Source organism: Erpetoichthys calabaricus, chromosome 3 (genome assembly GCF_900747795.2).
Source record: "Erpetoichthys calabaricus chromosome 3, fErpCal1.3, whole genome shotgun sequence".
NCBI classification, from domain to species: Eukaryota; Metazoa; Chordata; class Cladistia; order Polypteriformes; family Polypteridae; genus Erpetoichthys; species Erpetoichthys calabaricus.
The window spans coordinates 247,134,770-247,152,856 of NC_041396.2; the positions used below are offsets into that span (position 1 = coordinate 247,134,770).

At 37.3% G+C, this 18,087-nt stretch overlaps 2 protein-coding genes across 3 annotated transcripts in view; both read right to left on the reverse strand.

Moving 5' to 3' along the window:
- The window catches only part of LOC114647575 (solute carrier family 35 member D3), a 1,087,183-nt gene that overhangs the window by 830,284 nt on the left and 238,812 nt on the right, over window positions 1–18,087 (reverse strand). The gene's annotated exons all lie outside the window — the stretch shown is intronic.
- The window catches only part of med23 (mediator complex subunit 23), a 204,369-nt gene that overhangs the window by 176,069 nt on the left and 10,213 nt on the right, over window positions 1–18,087 (reverse strand). For both annotated transcript variants that reach the window (XM_028797943.2, XM_028797942.2), the window contains exons 5-7: window positions 15,416–15,527; window positions 13,857–13,955; window positions 9,751–9,852 (exon numbers count right to left, since the gene is read on the reverse strand). In XM_028797943.2, coding sequence (XP_028653776.1) covers window positions 9,751–9,852; window positions 13,857–13,955; window positions 15,416–15,527 — 313 coding nt within the window. The remainder of the gene's footprint in view (window positions 1–9,750; window positions 9,853–13,856; window positions 13,956–15,415; window positions 15,528–18,087) is intronic.

The following is an 18,087-nucleotide window of genomic DNA, read 5'->3' on the forward strand; positions in this document are numbered from 1 at the left end:
TGCCTTATAACTAAGTTCGCCTTTTTAATTAGCTTGTTGTCACCAGCCCAGCACAACTGCACTGGCCATCTCAGAGTTAGTATGGATGGATGGATGGATGGATGGATGGATGCCACTTCCCACATTAAAGAAACAAGAGTATGCTAAGGAAAAAGAGCCTGCTCTGCCCATTCTTATATAGTTCCTCTGTGTTCTGAGGCCAGTCCAACTTTTTCATTAATATGGACCCCCCAAGTCCTTGTAGGAGTGGACCACCTCTACATCCAATCCTTGAATACTGACCAGACACAGAGGCTATTTGGTGTGGCAAAGTCAATATCCAGTTCCTTGGTTTTGCTGAAGTTTAGATGCAGACAATTCTCTTTGTACAAAGAGACACACTTTTCCACCCGACTACTATACTCTGTCTCATCACCTTTATAAATACACCCCATAAGTGCAGAATCATCTGATAATTTCTGCAAGTGACATGACCTGGTGTTATATTTATAGTCTGAAGTGTACAGAGTAAAGAGAAAAGGAGACAGGATTGTTCCTTGTGGTGTTCCAGGTTTGTTCACATTTGTATTGGAAACACAGTCCTTGAGTGTTAAAAACTGTGGTCTGCCTGACAGATAAGTCCATTACTTATGGCGCCATAGGCTAATTCAACTGCATATATCTGGGTTTATTCCTTAATAGTGATGGTTTGATGGTACTGAAGGCGCAAGAGAAATCAAAATCCTCACAGTGTTGCCAGCTTTGTCGAGGTAAGAGTAAGTCTTGTGAAGCACATGGACAATTGCATCTTCCATTCCAATCTTTGTCCAATAGGCAAATCGCAGTGGGTCCAGGTGGTCTACCATAAGAGGACTTGTATAGTCCAGCACCAGCCTGTGAAAGGTCTTCATGATGTGAGATATAACTGCCACTGGTCCATAGTCATTAGGTAAAGAAGTGCCTGCCTTCTTTGGAACAGGAACAATGCAGGATGTGTTTTCCACAGCAGTGGCACTTTCTGAAATCTTATGGACAGACAGAACAGGCGACAGGGGACACCACAAAGTTAGTCAGCGCAGGCCATAAGAACTCAAGGACTGACTCTATCTGGTCCCACAGCTTTTCCTGTTTGTAATTTCCTCAGTTGTCTCCTTACTTGGTCTTCAGGTATGGGCAGTCTCTTTTTCTCAGTCAGGAGACCTTATGGCTCCTTAGTAATTCAAGGCTTGTTGTTTGGAAAGCAACACATTGTCTTTGTGTGTACTATAGAAGTTAATATATTCTATGATGCAGTCTCTCAATATTGTCCCCATGTGTCTGTCATTTAGAAACAGTTATTCAGAGTCATTTCAGCCTTCATGCTCCACTTCCTCACTCTTCTGGTGGTAAGAGGTTGCATTCTAACAACAGGCTTGTAGTAGGGAAGAAAATTAATCAGGTAGTGGTCAGATTTGCCTAAAAGAGTTAGATTACACTTAAAGGCATCTTTAACGTTTGAATACAGCAGGACCAGCTTGTTATAGCCTCACGTGGAACCAGTCACAAACTTATACAAATCTGTCATTGTTTGTTCCAAAGTCACATGGTTGAAGTGCTCACATATTATAACTGCAGGGTGAGTCATCATTAAAGTGTTGATGACAGAATGAATCATTTCCATTGCTTATTTCCTATTTGCAGAGGGAGGAATATAAACATTAATAAAGATAATATATCTCTTTGGACAAATAATGTGGATGAATTCTGACAATCAGAATTTCAATGTCTGAATTGTAAACTGTGGTATTAAATGTAATATGCTCCCTTCTACACCATTCCTCATTCACATGGATGACCAGTCCCCCTCTCCTGCCTCCTTTCCACACCACACTGGGTCACTGCTCAAATAAAATGAAATCCATCCAGCATTAAAACAGTGTCAGGTATATCAGGTTCAAGCCAGCTCTCCATAAAGCACAAATTGTCACTGTACTTATATGCTCCATGGCCCGTTATAAGTGCAGACAGTTCATCAATCATATTTGACAGCGATCAAACATGTCCCATTGTAATATGATAGACCAGTTCTAAAACCCTTCCGCTTTGCTTTTACTCTTACACCTGCACGTCACCCTCTCCCATCTGTGGACAAACCGCTCCTGCAGTTAAATGTAACTGAGCTGCTTAGGCACTCACAATCACAGAAGAAGTAGCCGGTTATGGGAGTATTCAATACATCCCACTTTCTCTGCATCTCTTATTGTTTCAGGTGCTGCAGACATAAGGAAACCCTCGGGTCTTCTTTTTGACTCCATCCAAGTTCGCATCCCATATGAAGTGCAGTCATGACAAGTTGGCTCTTGGGTTTGCATGCACTGCAGTTTGTTGGTAAATTTAAAAACCATTTATCCAATTTCTAGTAGTTACTCTCAGTGACAAGCCATATCAATTCTAATTTTAAATAAAACTAGTAAGTAAATTCAAAACAAAAAGAAAAACAGTGGGAAATATGGAACTTCTGCAGAAGATAATACAATTTCTTGTACTGCTGCACCAGTTTTAATATTGGTATTAGCTTTAACATTGACATTAGATTTAGTTAAATCAGACTTAACTACATTTGTATATCATAATAATGTAAGTTGACTTATCTATACAACATTGAATCTCTGTCCTTCTGTCTGTTTAAGCATTACACAAAAACCACCACACCTGTTTCTATGAGGGACATATTTTCACTGGAAACAGTGACTGCGGGAGGATTAGTAACTGGGCATTAAAAAGTTGGTACGACACTGGGAAAATTGCATCACAAAGGAAGGTGACTATGTAGAAAAGTGACGCAATTTGTTTAAAAAAAAAAAAAAAAAGTGAGGAAACCTTTTGAACGTCCCTCATACAAAACTGCAGTTATTTCCAGTATAGGCTAACTTTGAATAAAGGCTAATAAAATTTTACATTTTCTATGCATAAATATCTAGCAAAATATAAAAAAACATAGCCTGCCTTACTAAAATTTGCCATTTTGCTGAACCTTCGTGCCTTTAAATATAAACAAGACGGCTTCGCTCGCCTACCCCCAGCATTTTGAACCCGTGCCCCCTGGGCAGCCGTAGTTTCAGACGCGCGTTGTAGGAGCTTGCGTTGTTTTGAACCCGTGCTTGCCCTGCTTCTGCGGTTTGAGACGCGCGTTGTAGGCGTATATCCGTCAGTCGAGCTCGTTCGGTTTGAACCCGAGCCTGCTTTGCCTTCGCAGTTTCAGACGGTGGGTCGCGTTCGGCATTTTGTACGATCCCAAGCAGCACATTATTCCTAACTTCACTCCGCAGTAGTGCCACGCACAATATGGTAGTGATGCCTGCGCCTTCACTACGCATTAGTGCCACTCACAATATGGCAGCAACGCCTGCGCCTTCCGTATTATGTTGGGTTTTACCATGCTGTGTAGGCGCCTTTGCCTTTCGTACTTTCCCGCGCCTTCCGACGCGCGATGTAGGCGCTTGCACCTTCCGGGTCTGCCTCCGCTGTGTGGTGTGGACGTTTAACTGTCGTTTTTTCTGCTTTTATATTCTGTATCTCGCTGTGCATGTGTTTCGTGCCTAGGTTTCTTTGAAGCTGTTGCATTCCAGTTTTCATCACCCTGCTCTCCATGTGTTTGGCTCCGTTCTTTAACCTCTTTATGACGTTTTACTTTGTTTCCTACTCTGTCTTTTATTTCTGACCTCTCTTTATCCCGCTTGCGGCATGTCAGACGGTTCGTAGTCTCTCCCGTTTCGCTCTGGGGCGGGGGGGCTTTGTGTGGCGCCTGCGCACTATGTCTCCTGCGTCCATATCCGGTTTACCATTCTCGGTTAGTAATATGGATATGTCCAGAACACAAAAAGAATCAGAAATGATTGCACATCAAAATAACACTAATTTCAAGTATTTATCTAATTTCTGGAATTTTTAAATATTTAAGTGTTGTACATAAGAATGATATATGTTTGCTTCTCAATAACTCTTTAAAAGACAATCGTATCAAAATCTGTTCCCTCTTTTCTGAATGTTATATTGAATTTTTAACTTTTATTATAAGTAATAACCATTCAAATGACTCATTTGTGATAAGATCCTTGCTAAAGTTGGAGTAACAAAAGTGTTTTGAAATGGTGCATGTGAGAGGGGACAGACACTGTGGGGAATCACCAGGAATGCTGCTCTGGAGGAGAAGGGTATATGTGCCACTCAACCTGCATTTGTATCTGAGTAATCGAGTTGTATATTATGACTGTGTTGCATTCTAGATGCTCTATAACATTTCAGTATTATTACTGAATGCAGTAATCCGTCAATGATATAACTGTAGAGCTACACTTTTGCTTTTAGTTATTTCAGATAAACACATTAGCTAAATAAACAATTGTAAATAAATGTAAAAGAAATGTGCGAGGACTCTAAATAACTCAAGACTAGCAGAAGCTTAAAAAAGTTACATTTTTGGTGGCAAAAAACATTACTGCATTAAAAGTATTTTTACATTATTAAATGTTTTTACATTAAATTCTAGATTTTTTTTTAAAACATACAACATAAATATACTTGACGTTAGATAACTCCTTCCTGTATATCCATACGATAATAAATGTAGGAGACAAAGGAAAAGTAGACTTCAACAGTCTGAATGTATAAAGCCAAATGAATACTTTTTATTATTACTAAAGTATAATATTACATTAATAATCAAATATTAAAGGTTTTTAAACAGCAGACAATTTAAAAAATCCTCTGTTAAAGAGAAAAGTATAAACTGTTTGCCTGCATGTCAGTTGTTTAGAGTTGTATAGAGTAAATACTATATTGTTATTTGGAACACATGCATTTCATGTGTGTTCCTTGTCTACAACAATCTATGTAAACACATTGTTAAAACAGAAATATTTTTAATGTTTTAGTAATAATTGACAAAATGTAGACATGAAGCGTATAATGTGTGAAGCCTTAAGTCCAAATATCAAATAAACACTTTCACAAAAGGTACAAGTATAACAAAACAAGTACACTTTTATTCAAGAATATAACTGCAGAAAAAGAACCCGCGATAGGGTGCGACATTGACACAGCTTTAGTACGACCGCTTTGGTCGCACAGCGGTAAGAACTGCTGACTAGTAATCATAAGGTCACGAGTTCGACCCCGGATGACTGAGTTTTGAGAAGCAAGCTGCTCTTATTCTTACTATTTTAGAATAGTACCATAAATTTGATCTGAGTCTATAACAGCCGGTGTAAATTTATGGTACTTGTAAAGGTTAGCTTTGTTTTTTTTTTTATTCAGTTTTATTCTCCCATTCATGTTCACGCTCCCCCCAATCTGACACTGCTGTTTTCACATAAAGACGTGCTATAACAGAGGTGAACTCAGATGATGATGAGGGTTCTACAACCCAATTCCAATGAAGTTGGGACATTGTGTAAAACGTAAATAAAAACAGAATACAATAATTTGTAAATCCTTTTCAACCTATATTCAATTGAATACACTACAAAGACAAGATATCGAATGTTCAAACTGATAAACTTTATTGTTGTTTTGCAAATCTTCACTCATTTTAAATTTGATGTCTGCAACACGTTCCAAAAAAGCTGGGACAGGGGCATATTTACCACTGTGTTATATCACCTTTCCTTTTAACACTCAATAAGCGTTTGGGAACTGAGGACACTAATTGTTGAAGCTGTGTAGGTGGAATTCTTTCCCATTCTTGCTTGATGTACAACAGGGTCTCTGTTGTCGTATTTTGCGCTTCATAATGCGGCACACATTTTCAATGGGAGACAGGTCTGGACTGCAAGCAGGCCAGTCTAGTACCCGCACTCTTTTACTAGGAAGCCACGCTGCTATAACACATACAGAATGTGGCCTCGCATTGTCCTGCTGAAATAAGAAGGGACGTCCCTGAAAAAGACGTCGCTTGGATGGCAGCATATGTTGCTCCAAAACCTGTATGTACCTTTCAGCATTAATGGCGCCTTCACAGATGTGCAAGTTACCCATGCCATGGGCACGAACACACCCCCATATCATCACAGATGCTGGCTATTGAACTTTGCGCTGATAACAATCCGGATGGTCCTTTTCCTCTTTGGCCTGGAGGACACGACGTCCATGATTTCCAAAAACAATTTGAAATGTGGACTCGTCAGACCACAGCACACTTTTCCGCTTTGCGTCAATCCATCTCAGATGAGCTCGGGCCCAGAGAAGCGGGCGGCGTTTCTGGGTGTTGTTGATATATGGCTTTCTCTTTGCATGGTAGAGTTTTAACTTGCACTTGTAGATGCAGCGACGAACTGTGTTAAATAACAATGGTTTTCTGAAGTATTCCTGAGCCCACGTGGTAATATTCTTTACAGAATGATGTCGGTTTTTAATGCAGTGCCACCTGTGGGATCGAAGTTCACGGGCATCCAGTGTTGGTATTCGGCCTTGCCGCTTACGTGCAGAGATTTCTCCAGATTCTCTCAATCTTTTGATGATATTATGGACAGTAGATGATGAAATCCCTAGATTCCTTGCAATTGTACGTTGAGAAACATTGTTCTTAACCTGCTGGACTATTTGCCCATGCAGTTGTTCACAAAGTGGTGAACCTTGCCCCATCCTTGCTTGTGAACGACTGAGCCTTTTGGGGATGCTCCTTTTATACCCAATCATGACAAACACCTGTTTCCAATTAACTTGTTCACCTGTGGAAAGTTCAAAACAGGTGTTTTTTGAACATTCCAGGGGGTAGTAAGTATTGTGATCATGACCAAGAGAATAAAAGTGAAAAAAAAAAGTAAACTTTTACAAGTACTACAAATTAACACAAATCAAATGTATGTTTTTTTTTGTATAATATTAACAATAAGAGCAGCTCACTACTCAAAACGGCAAATATACGGGGCAGTCAGGATCGAACCAGGGGCTCTTGATCAGCAAGTCTCACCGCTGTGCCACAGAAGCTGTTATATCATCCTTGTACCTTTTGTGAAAGTGTTAATTTGATCTTTGGACTTCAGGCTTCACACATTATACAGTTTGTCTACATTTTGTCATTTATTACTAAAATATGAAAAACGTTTCTGTTTTAATGATGTGTTTACATAGACTGTTGTAGAAACGGAACACACATGAAATGCATGTGTTCCAAACAGCAATCTATTATTTCCCTATACATCTCTAGGTACCTGACTCCCAGATAATCAAGGCATGAGCTGGAAGAACTTTGTGCCCGTTCTGCGGCGGTGGGGGGATGGAATACAGTAATCCCTCGCTATATCGCGCTTCGGCTTTCGCGGCTTCACTCCATCGCGGATTTTATATGTAAGCATATTTAAATATATATCGCGGATTTTTCGCTGCTTCGCGGGTTTCTGCGGACAATGGGTCTTTTAATTTCTGGTACATGCTTCCTCAGTTGGTTTGCCCAGTTGATTTCATACAAGGGACGCTATTGGCAGATGGCTGAGAAGCTACCCAGCTTACTTTTCTCTTTCTCTTGCGCTGAGTTTCTCTGATCCTGACGTAGGGGGATTGAGCAGGGGGGCTGTTCGCACACCTAGACGATACGGACGCTTGTCTAAAAATGCTGAAAGATTATCTTCACGTTGCTATCTTTTGTGCAGCTGCATGTCAGCTCGAAGGGCACGTATTGATTTTTGCTTGAAAAACAAACTCTGTCTCTCTCTTCCTGCTCCTGACGGAGGGGGTGTGAGCTGCCGCCTTCAACAGCTTTGTGCCGCGGTGCTTCGCATACTTAAAAGGCAAACAGCCCTATTGATTTGTTTGCTTTTGTCTCTCTCTATCTCTGTGACATGATCTGCTCCTGACACGCACTCCTTTGAAGAGGAAGATATGTTTGCATTCTTTTAATTGTGAGACAGAACTGTCATCTCTGTCTTGTCATGGAGCACAGTTTAAACTTTTGAAAAAGAGACAAATGTTTGTTTGCAGTGTTTGAATAACGTTCCTGTCTCTCTACAACCTCCTGTGTTTCTGCGCAAATCTGTGACCCAAGCATGACAATATAAAAATAACCATATAAACATATGGTTTCTACTTCGCGGATTTTCTTATTTCGCGGGTGGCTCTGGAACGCAACCCCCGCAATGGAGGAGGGATTACTGTAGTAGGCTGCTTGCTGCTTGTCTTGATTGGCACATTTACAAGGCAAAAGACACCGACGGAGAGGTGCGAAGGGATTTAAGATGGTACAGATTTACAAGTTTTTTTGTAGGCTTTGGTAATTCTAGTGTTAACTTGTGCCACAGATGAAATCTTTACATTGCCTGATACATCAAAGTTTTCTGTACGCAAAACTCAGCAATGATTTAAAAAATACAATGGAAAGTGTTACATTGATGATCAATTTCATCAGAGCAACACCGCTTGTTTCACAAAAACCTGTCTGATATGTCAGTCTAGCACAATAATCATATTAGGTAGCTAAGTAAGGGCAATACAATTAAAAGGGCTTGTGAAATCAGGCAAGAGATCACTGCTTTTTTCTGCAGCTGTTGTCCTAAAAATGCAGATAAATTTATATCCATAATGCTAGATGAGAAGTTTATCTGACATCTTCCAACATTTAAATGGACTTAATATTGGTTTGCAAGGCAAGAACAAAACAGTGATTTTGTGGAAAAACAGATTTAAAAAGAAACCTGACTTGTATTCTAATGATTTAACTACAGAGGAAATGTTTCATTTCCACATACTGACTGATTTAATAAATAACTCCGCAACTGCAGAAATTACTATAACAAAGACAGAATTCTTAAGTTAAGGGAAACAAGTTAAGGCAAACTTAAGGTGAAGACAAGTACAAACGTTTCTGCAAAGTTTGACATTTTTGACATTCCCACTGTAGTGATGCAATTTTCGAAGAATCCATTTACAATTGATGTGGGATGAGAGTTTGTATCAAAAGCTTGTGTCACTTGATTTAGGTTCCCTGCAATTAGAACTGACAGACTTGCAAGAATCATCTGAAGTGAAACAGAAGTTTTGATCTGTCGGATGTGTACAATTCTGGACAGAACTGAATCAGGTCCAGTTCCCAAATGCTAAAAGGTTGGCTGTTTTTCTTCTAACAATGTTTACTATGACATACATGCAAGTCAAGCTTTTCGCATATTAATGCAATTAAAACGAACACTTGTTCCCACTTTACAAGCACCCACATCCATCAATTGCTCTCACTTCATATGAAGCTAACTTTAATGCTCTTGCAAAGTCAAGTAAGTGCAATTTTAGTCACTAGAAAACAAATATAGTACTGGTTGTTAAATGTGTACCATATATAAACAAACACAAAAGAGAAGTAAAGAAAAAAAGAATGAGCGTTAACTGAAATTGGGAACATGTTGTTATTTAACATGTGGTCCCATGGATAACAAATAAGAAAAAGTTATACAGTGTCAAGGGACTGATTATCCAGACCATTGTTATTCAGTTAAATGGCATTCCAAGTAAATCTGTAAGATTTACTTTTGTCCCTAATTAATATTGATTTAAATAAATAATAATAATATCAACAATTAAATATTCAATATTAATGTCAATAAACACTCTGTGATACACATTATATTTAATGTTGCTGTTCTCGTTCACATGTGATTGCTGAGAACCAAGAATTATGCTTGGCCCTCCCAACATTTAGTAATCTGGACCTCCAGAGGAAGTAGCTGAAGAACCTTGGTATAAAGCAACAGTCTATTGGTTCTATATATCTACATAAAAAATCTCGAACAAATGAAAATAACTTACCCAGTGTGATAGTTTTCCTTCAGGATATAGTTTTCTGATTTCCGTAATGGCAAAATAAGCTGGCAAAAGACAGGCATTTCTATCCAAAATATATTCCACGACCTAAAATAAAGTTAAAAGTACTTAGATGAACTAAAAGAAACAAATGAAATCAGTTTCCTTTTTAAAAGGGCATATGGTAAGTTTTTTTGGAACATCACTTTTAGAGCTGTTGAGAGAGAAAGTTTAAAGTTTAAATCTCTCTCATCTGTTTTGTGTTATTGCAGATTAACACTTTGTGGCTGGAAGACCAACTTGTGCAGTGAGACACGTAGTCAGGTTTGGGCTGCAGCCAGTCTTCAAATAGAGGCAGTAATAATGCAGAAGCAACCACTATGTACTTATGCGAATAACAAAATAATAAAAATAAATTTTTATATAAAAATAAACAGATTAAATGTTCTTAATACAAAATGCTACTGTGCCAATTCCCATTATGAAACGATTGTTGGATTCAATGTATGAGAGTTCTTTCATTTTGCAAATAACAAATATATGCAATAACTAGTGGGGTTTCCTGGTTTTGCCCAGGAAATTTCATAAAACAATGGGCGTCAGTTACAGTGCTGTCAGTTAATCAGATGCATCAGAAGCAGAGGCAGAAAGAGTACTAAAACACTCTACCCAAGTAGAAGTATTGTTGCTTCAACAAAAAAGTACTTACCGTATATGCTCACGTGGGTCATGAAACCCGAAAAATCTATCATCAAACTAGACCCCAACTTATACGCCCATTCAAAAATGTGACTTTTTTTTTTTTTACATCATCTTTCATCAGACATATTGAATTTTGTTGCAGCAACACAGTTACCAACTAGGCAACTTCAAAACACAGCAAGAGAGAAAAGAATGGGAAGTTAAACTTATGCTAAAATTTAATACATTACAACATGGCTTGAATAAAGACAAGAGTTTTATGGTCAGATATGAGGATTGTTTACATCTCTCAGAATGACAGACAACCTGTCTACAGATCCACATTGTTTTGAAAAACTCATTACAAACTTCAAAAGACTTTGTTGGACAGTTATCTTATCTAAAGATCTTGACCATACATTGTTGTTCTCTCTCTTGTTAAATTAACCCTAGCCTGAATGAATCTATTAATTTTTTACATTTAAAATTTCTCATTTAAAGATTTACCAATGTTGTTTCTTATCCTAGAGTGTGTATATATAAACACAGGGAACTCCAGTTTCTGTATTACATCTTGCCTGAAGAAGGGGCCTGAGTTGCCTCGAAAGCTTGCATATTGTAATCTTTTTAGTTAGCCAATAAAAGGTGTCATTTTGCTTGACTTTTCTCTACATTCATAATGGCTAACATGGTACAACACCCTAGTACTATAAGCTACACTGAAAAAGGGAATTAGTCAAATGAGAAGTCATAATATTTTTATTTGGTCTATGGAGCTGCTTACTTTTGAACATGCTATATACAATTGCACCAGTAAAACATTACTGCATTAGATCAATTTTTCCTTTTCTTAGTGACTTGGCTTTTGTTGATGGTCACTGAAAAAAACAATTTTACTGGAAAGTGTATTCTTTTGAATGCAAATGGATCATCAGTAGGAATACAGTAATCCCTGGCTATATCGCACTTCGACTTTCGCGGCTTCACTCTATCACGGATTTTATATGTAAGCATATCTAAATATAAATCGCGGATGTTCACTGGTTCGTGGATCTTTTGGGTCTTTTTATTTCTGGTACATGCTTCCTCAGTTGGTTTGCCCACTTGATTTCATACAAGGGACACTATTGGCGGATGGCTGAGAAGCTACCCAATCAGAGCACGTGGTTAAGTTCCTGGGTGCTGATTGGCTCAGCGACGGAGAGCAGCATTCGATTTCGCTTTGTGTTAGCCAGCATCTCGTCTCGCTCATTCAGCATCAACGTGTTTCGCTGTGTATAGAGTTAACTTTTGTACTCTTTTGTGTTTATCTTTGTGCATAGTCAAGCCCTTCGTTATGTCTCCAAAACGATCTGCTCCTGCTACTGCTTCCGGGGCTGTGCCCAAGCACCAACGGAAGATGCTAATGATTGCTGAAAAGGTAAAAGTTTTGGATATGTTGAAGAAAGGGAACAGCTATGCCGCTGTAGGACACCATTACGGCATCAATGAGTCCACAGTTCATTATATTAAGAAGGATGAAAAGAATATATACCCTTACATTTTCTCTTCAGCAAAAGGAAGGCATGCTCAATTAGATTTAATTCAGGAGGTTCGCTAGGCCATTTAAGAATTTTACATTTTTTAGCTTTGAAAACCTCCTATGTGACATCAGAAATATGTTTGGGATTATCTTGTTGTATGATGAAGCACTGTCCAAAGATGTTTCTATATACCGCAGAATTCAATGTGCAACTGCTATCAGCAGTTCCATCATCAATGAAGGCAAATGTGCCAGTACCTTTCCATTCTTTTGATAAACACCAACACCACAAACTGCTTAAACTTATGACTTAAAATATAATAAACCTTCACTATTACATGTTTCATGAATGTTTTCCTACTTTATATTCTTCTAGCATTTTCTGTCAACACTTTTACAGTGTGTAACAAAGGAACAAAGGAAACAGACACCACATTTACTGTACTATTCCACTCTGCTGGGTTGTTTACTCTAGCAAGGAGAGACACTACTGAAACACTATATGCTTTCCTTTATCCACTCCACTACACTGATCTCCCTGCTCAGCTGGCATGCTCTTCACCTACTTAACCGGTCTTCTCTGTGAAAGCAAAGAGAGTCTTATGGATTTTCCAGAAAACTAAAATGGTGATCCCTTTAACTGTAAATTAATTTGCAATTATATAAATCTAACTTAATGCTTTAAGCATCACGACAGAAGACTCAGGATGGGTGGAATATCGCTTTTCACAGCTATGACTGGGAGCTAGAGGTTGAAAGAGTGGAACGGATAACCAAGATAAGAATCAGTACGCATATAAAATTGCCATCAGACAACAGCAAATAACAGAGTTTGTTAACCACTGAGCCTTGCATCTTCCTTGAGCTTTGCCAAGCTTTCTTTTTCCATTCAGTAAGTGATCATGTCTCATTTGCCCTCACCCGGACTCTGCCCCATCAATCATTTGTCCAACCTATTGGTTACTGGTGCTATTCACGTGGCCTGTCAATCACTTCTGCTGTGTCTTTTATTTTCTTAATTTGCATAAAGCATGCTCTCAACACAGCACCAAGTATAATTATTAATAAATATCGACAAGTAAAAAATGTATTGTGAAGCCAAAAAAAAAAAAAAAGTGTTGGCTAACTTTCTTTTTTCTATAACATCATCAAATTTCAACAAAATCCATTGGGGATCCTAAATATTGATAAAATCCTTTCTTAGCAGATACCTACTAACTTACATGTACCGTCCTGCCAAATTTCAGCTTTTTAACTACATGGGAAATTGTGTTTTTGTTGATGAGTGAGTACGTGATTCAATTTTGTCATATAAAAAAATAACGCAATCAGCATCGCAGTTTGTGTGTTAAAGAAATGTCGAGGGGAGGAGCCAATTCTAGAAATGTTTACACTAGCATTTAAACAAAAATCAGAAAACATCACTTCCACATTAATTCTATTTGTATCTTTGAGGGGTTAACTTGTATAATTATTGCTGTGCCATAAAAAAAAAAAATTTTTATCAGAGTAACTAACAGCTGCTGGCAGTAGGATAAAATGTTACAATACTATCTGTTTAATTAAGACACATTGTGTTCACAGAGATTTCCTGTTTTTTGAAGGACTATGCTTCCAAGTGTTACATTGTACACAACTTTAAAAAAGAAGATAATGCTAAAGCTATTGACATAGATAAAACAGTTCATTAGAAATTTCTATAAATTGATCCAGCCAGGTTAACAGTTCTTCAAAAAAGAAGTTAGCAAGAAAAACTGACCTTGCAGTCATATGCTTTACATACAACCACATTAGTCACTGTGCTATACTGCAGAATTAAATACAGATGAGGACACAATACAATTATTTTACATTAAAACTACCAAAGGTAAATATATTAATATTAAAAATAAGCAAAATCAAAACTTACCTCACGAACTGCTAAAAGCTGTTGTACCACAGCAGAACTCACAGTGTTTGGAATAGACTGTATCTTCTCCAGCAATGCTTTCAATAGATCACGCACACCCTGCACACAAAACACATTTAATTAGGCCTTCAAATGCACTTATAGGCTTTGCTAATGAATAAAAACTGTTGACTGCATTCTGTGAAATAAATTTACAAAACTGAAGCAGGCATTATTAGTTTCTTTCAACGTTTACTGTTTTTAGTGTGAAGTACAATGAAATTACTTGCAGTCTCCATAGATTAGGGACAACAGTATAGCCAGCAATGGACAAACAGAAGAGTAATAATAATAATAATACATTTTATTTATATAGCGTCTTTCCCATGCTCAAGGCTCAAGTACACAAATAATATAACATCATACATTAAAGGAAACCATTTTCTATACACACATCCATAAAAACACATACATATATGCCTGTCAAACAATGGGCAAATCTACACATTCACAAATAGCCAGTTTAAGGTTACCAGGTGCCTAGGCAGATTATTGTGAGAAAAAACACGCAGCCAATCAGTACATGCTGGGATTTTGAAGTCTAAAGTGTAGTTGCAGAGGGTGTTACTTGGTCCCAAGTCTAGGACATTAATAGTAATTGTAAATGGTACAGCAGTAGTAAATGTTGAACTAGTATATAAACAGTATTTTGGCACTTCAGACTTTATTGTCCAGGTGGTATGCTTCTTTGGACCAGCTTTGATGACATGTAAATCTTGGGACTGTACATAAAGAAAGTTTAGTTTTTATAGAACTTGTCTCCATTAACCTGGATAACTGCATAGTCACTCATTCTGAAGTACTAAATAATCTGAAATACTAAACTATACATTCAACTTGTTTAGAAGATGAATATATATAAAATGCTCACTGAATTTTGTTGTGGGTATAGTGGTGTCATATAAGTCTTCTCACTTTTTACTGGGGAAAACATCGCCACAGTTTACAAGGTACATTTACTACCCCGTATCTACTTCCAATTTATGGATGTATGGAGGGAGATACTGCCTATCTCCTTGTCAAAAAGATTACAAACTGAACACCTCACTATCTTACTGCAGAAAAAAAGGTTTCAAGCACAAATAAAAGAAGCTGCTACTACTTTGCATCAGTATAATGTTTTACCAAACAATGTAAATGATGCATATCTGGACACAAACTTGGTAGCTTGTCTTCATAATTATAAGATTAAAAAAAAAAAACTTATCCAAAAAGATTTACTTAAGATCAAGAATATTCTTTTTCAGAAACTAAAGTGGTTTATATGTTTCCTGAATGCAACAGTAATTAAGTCTAAACATCATGTGTCTCCACTATGATTAGTTATGTACCTATAGGGATATTTGTACTGTTAAGCAACTCTTTTCTGATTCTTTTACATTAAAATGACTTGGAAACCATTAGCAACACTGTTCAAAGTGTAAACTGTGTTTCATTCCTCTGCTGCATAATTGGCTTTCTTGTAATACAAAACAGTAATCACATCATGAAACACATTAAGAATGCTAATCCAGAATTACCTTGTAATCAACCCCACCAATGATTTTTCGAATTAATTTAAATGTCAAAGCCCACAGCTGTGTTCTTTCCCACTCTAGACTGTCAGAGTTGATCAAAGCCTCACAGACCATCCTAAAAAGAACAGAAGTATTAAACGCTCTGTGAAAATCTTGCACTCTACAGAAAAAAAATTTGTGCTTTGCTAAATAAAAAAAAAAGTTAAGTAAAATTAAATAGGTTTATTTGAAAAACAGGTTGATATTATTTCTTTGTAAATAACTCTTATTCTTTTTTATAGTTCTGCACCACAATGGCACTGAAGCACCTCAGACAGTTGTTACCGTGCAAACACCCAAACCACAGTTCACTTCCTGTCTGGGGTCCTTTTTAATACTTAATTTGCATGCTCCCTCTATCTTCATACTAGTTTTTCTTTGAGACTAGAATATCAATATATTGTCCTGACATATAAGACTGACTTGCAAAATTAAATTACTATCATAACTAATGTAAATTAGAACAATCTTTGCAAAAACTTAAAATTCAACCAAACAAACTTGTCAATCCTTTTCATCTAACTTCTTCAAATTAAGGTGAAGTTGAGTTTTGAAGGTCCACAAATTGCTAGTATTTACCAAACTACTTGGTCCATGTGTCAAGGCATCTCTATATGAAGAAAAACTTCCTAATGTTTGTCTGAAATCTGTCTATGACCAGTTTCCCTCAATGTCCTTTGGAACATGTTAAAGATTTCATTTTAAAGTAACAAGTGCATTACACTACATTTATTCTGTTCATAATGTAAACAGTTCAATCATTTTACTTCTTAATCTTGGTTGTCTTCAACAACTAGAAAGGTTCATCTTCTTCAATCTTTCCACATGTCTCATTCTGTACCTCACAGTGCTGAAACCAGCCTGGTCACTCTTCTCTGTACTTTCTCTAATGATACAATGTATTATTTATAATATGGAGAACAAAACTGAGTGCACGCAGTAAGCCTAAGGTATCACTAGTGTGTGTTTTATAGATTTAGCATCACCACCTTTGACTAGTACTCCACATATTGGGCTATGTAACCTGACAACCTACTGGTCTCTTAGTGGTACACATGCATTTCTCTGATAACATAACTACACACAAGAAAGATGCCTTTCTGCTAAGGCAAACTCTACAAAGCTCACTCATATTCCTGGAGGATCACTGGTTACAAGCTTACCATGGACCTAAATCATTTATCTAAGGAGGTATACCCTCTCAAGTAACTACTAGCTGGGGGGAATTTTTACAGGCTCTGAGGAGATTTCATGGAGATTGTTGATTTCTGTGTACAAATTTGTCCACTGATATTTTCTGTTTTGTAATTGAAAAAGAAATACTTGGTTTGAAAGTTTTATTGATTTTGACTTTTGGAAAGAATGTACTTTTGCTCTACATTGTTTTTCTTTGAATTTACTGTGTACTTTTGATCTGTTTTGTTTTTCTTTGAATTTACTTTAACTGTGAAGACAATGTATCTTAAAGGCAAGTTATAGCTGTTTGCTGTTGCTTATGTAGCAAGCTGACACAGGTTACCACTAAAGAGACTGAAATGTACAATTTAATGAGCTACAGATTTCTTCAGCATAATAATATGGTGAATCATCAAAGAAATATGTTCCAAGACAGACCTTTCAAAGAAAATTAACAACTATAACCTACAAACTAGGGAACTATCTTTTTTTAGAAAAATATCAGTATTTTATTGAAGATTCATAAATTAATAGCACTGAATCTGAAAGTATAGTAATGCATAATTAAATTTTAATGCACAATAAAACAATGCTGATAAAAATATTGAAAACTGTATCTAAACAGAGACTTTGAAGAAAAAGAAATCTTTTTACAGAAATACAGACATATAATGCAAAATTAAACCATTAACAAACAACAAGATTAAATGGATTAGAAATAATTAATCTGTATGTTTTAAATGCAATACATACAAAGAGGCAAAAAATTCTCAAACAACAAAAAGCCTTGTGTAAAGGAAAGGAAAAACTAGGGGTTTGAAGCGGTTGGCCTGTTCAACCCAGTATATTTTATATTAGGAAATGAGATCATATATAACATTTAACTTTGTGCTTTGTTCTGTGGTAACAGCTGACATATAAGAAGTCTTATTCTGCAATAATAATACATTGTATTTATATACAGTGATCCCTCGCTATATCGCGCTTCGCCTTTCGCGGCTTCACTCCATCGCGAATTTTATATGTAAGCATATTTAAATATATATCGCGGATTTTTCGCTGCTTCGCGGGTTTCTGCGGACAATGGGTCTTTTAATTTCTGGTACATGCTTCCTCAGTTGGTTTGCCCAGTTGATTTCATACAAGGGACGCTATTGTCAGATGGCTGAGAAGCTACCCAACTTACTTTCTCTCTCTCTCTTGCGCTGACGTAGGGGGGGTGTGAGCAGGGGGGCTGTGTGCAGCTGCTTCCTGAAGGACATGCTGCACGGTGCTTCGCATACTTAAAAGCTCAAAGGGCACGTACTGATTTTTGACTTTGTTTATCTGTGGCTCTCTCTCTCTCCCTGCTCCTGACAGAGGGGGTGTGAGCTGCCGCCTTCAACAGCTTTGTACCGGCGGTGCTTCGCATACTTAAAAGCCAAAAAGCCCTATTGATTTTTTTTTTGACTGCTTGCTTT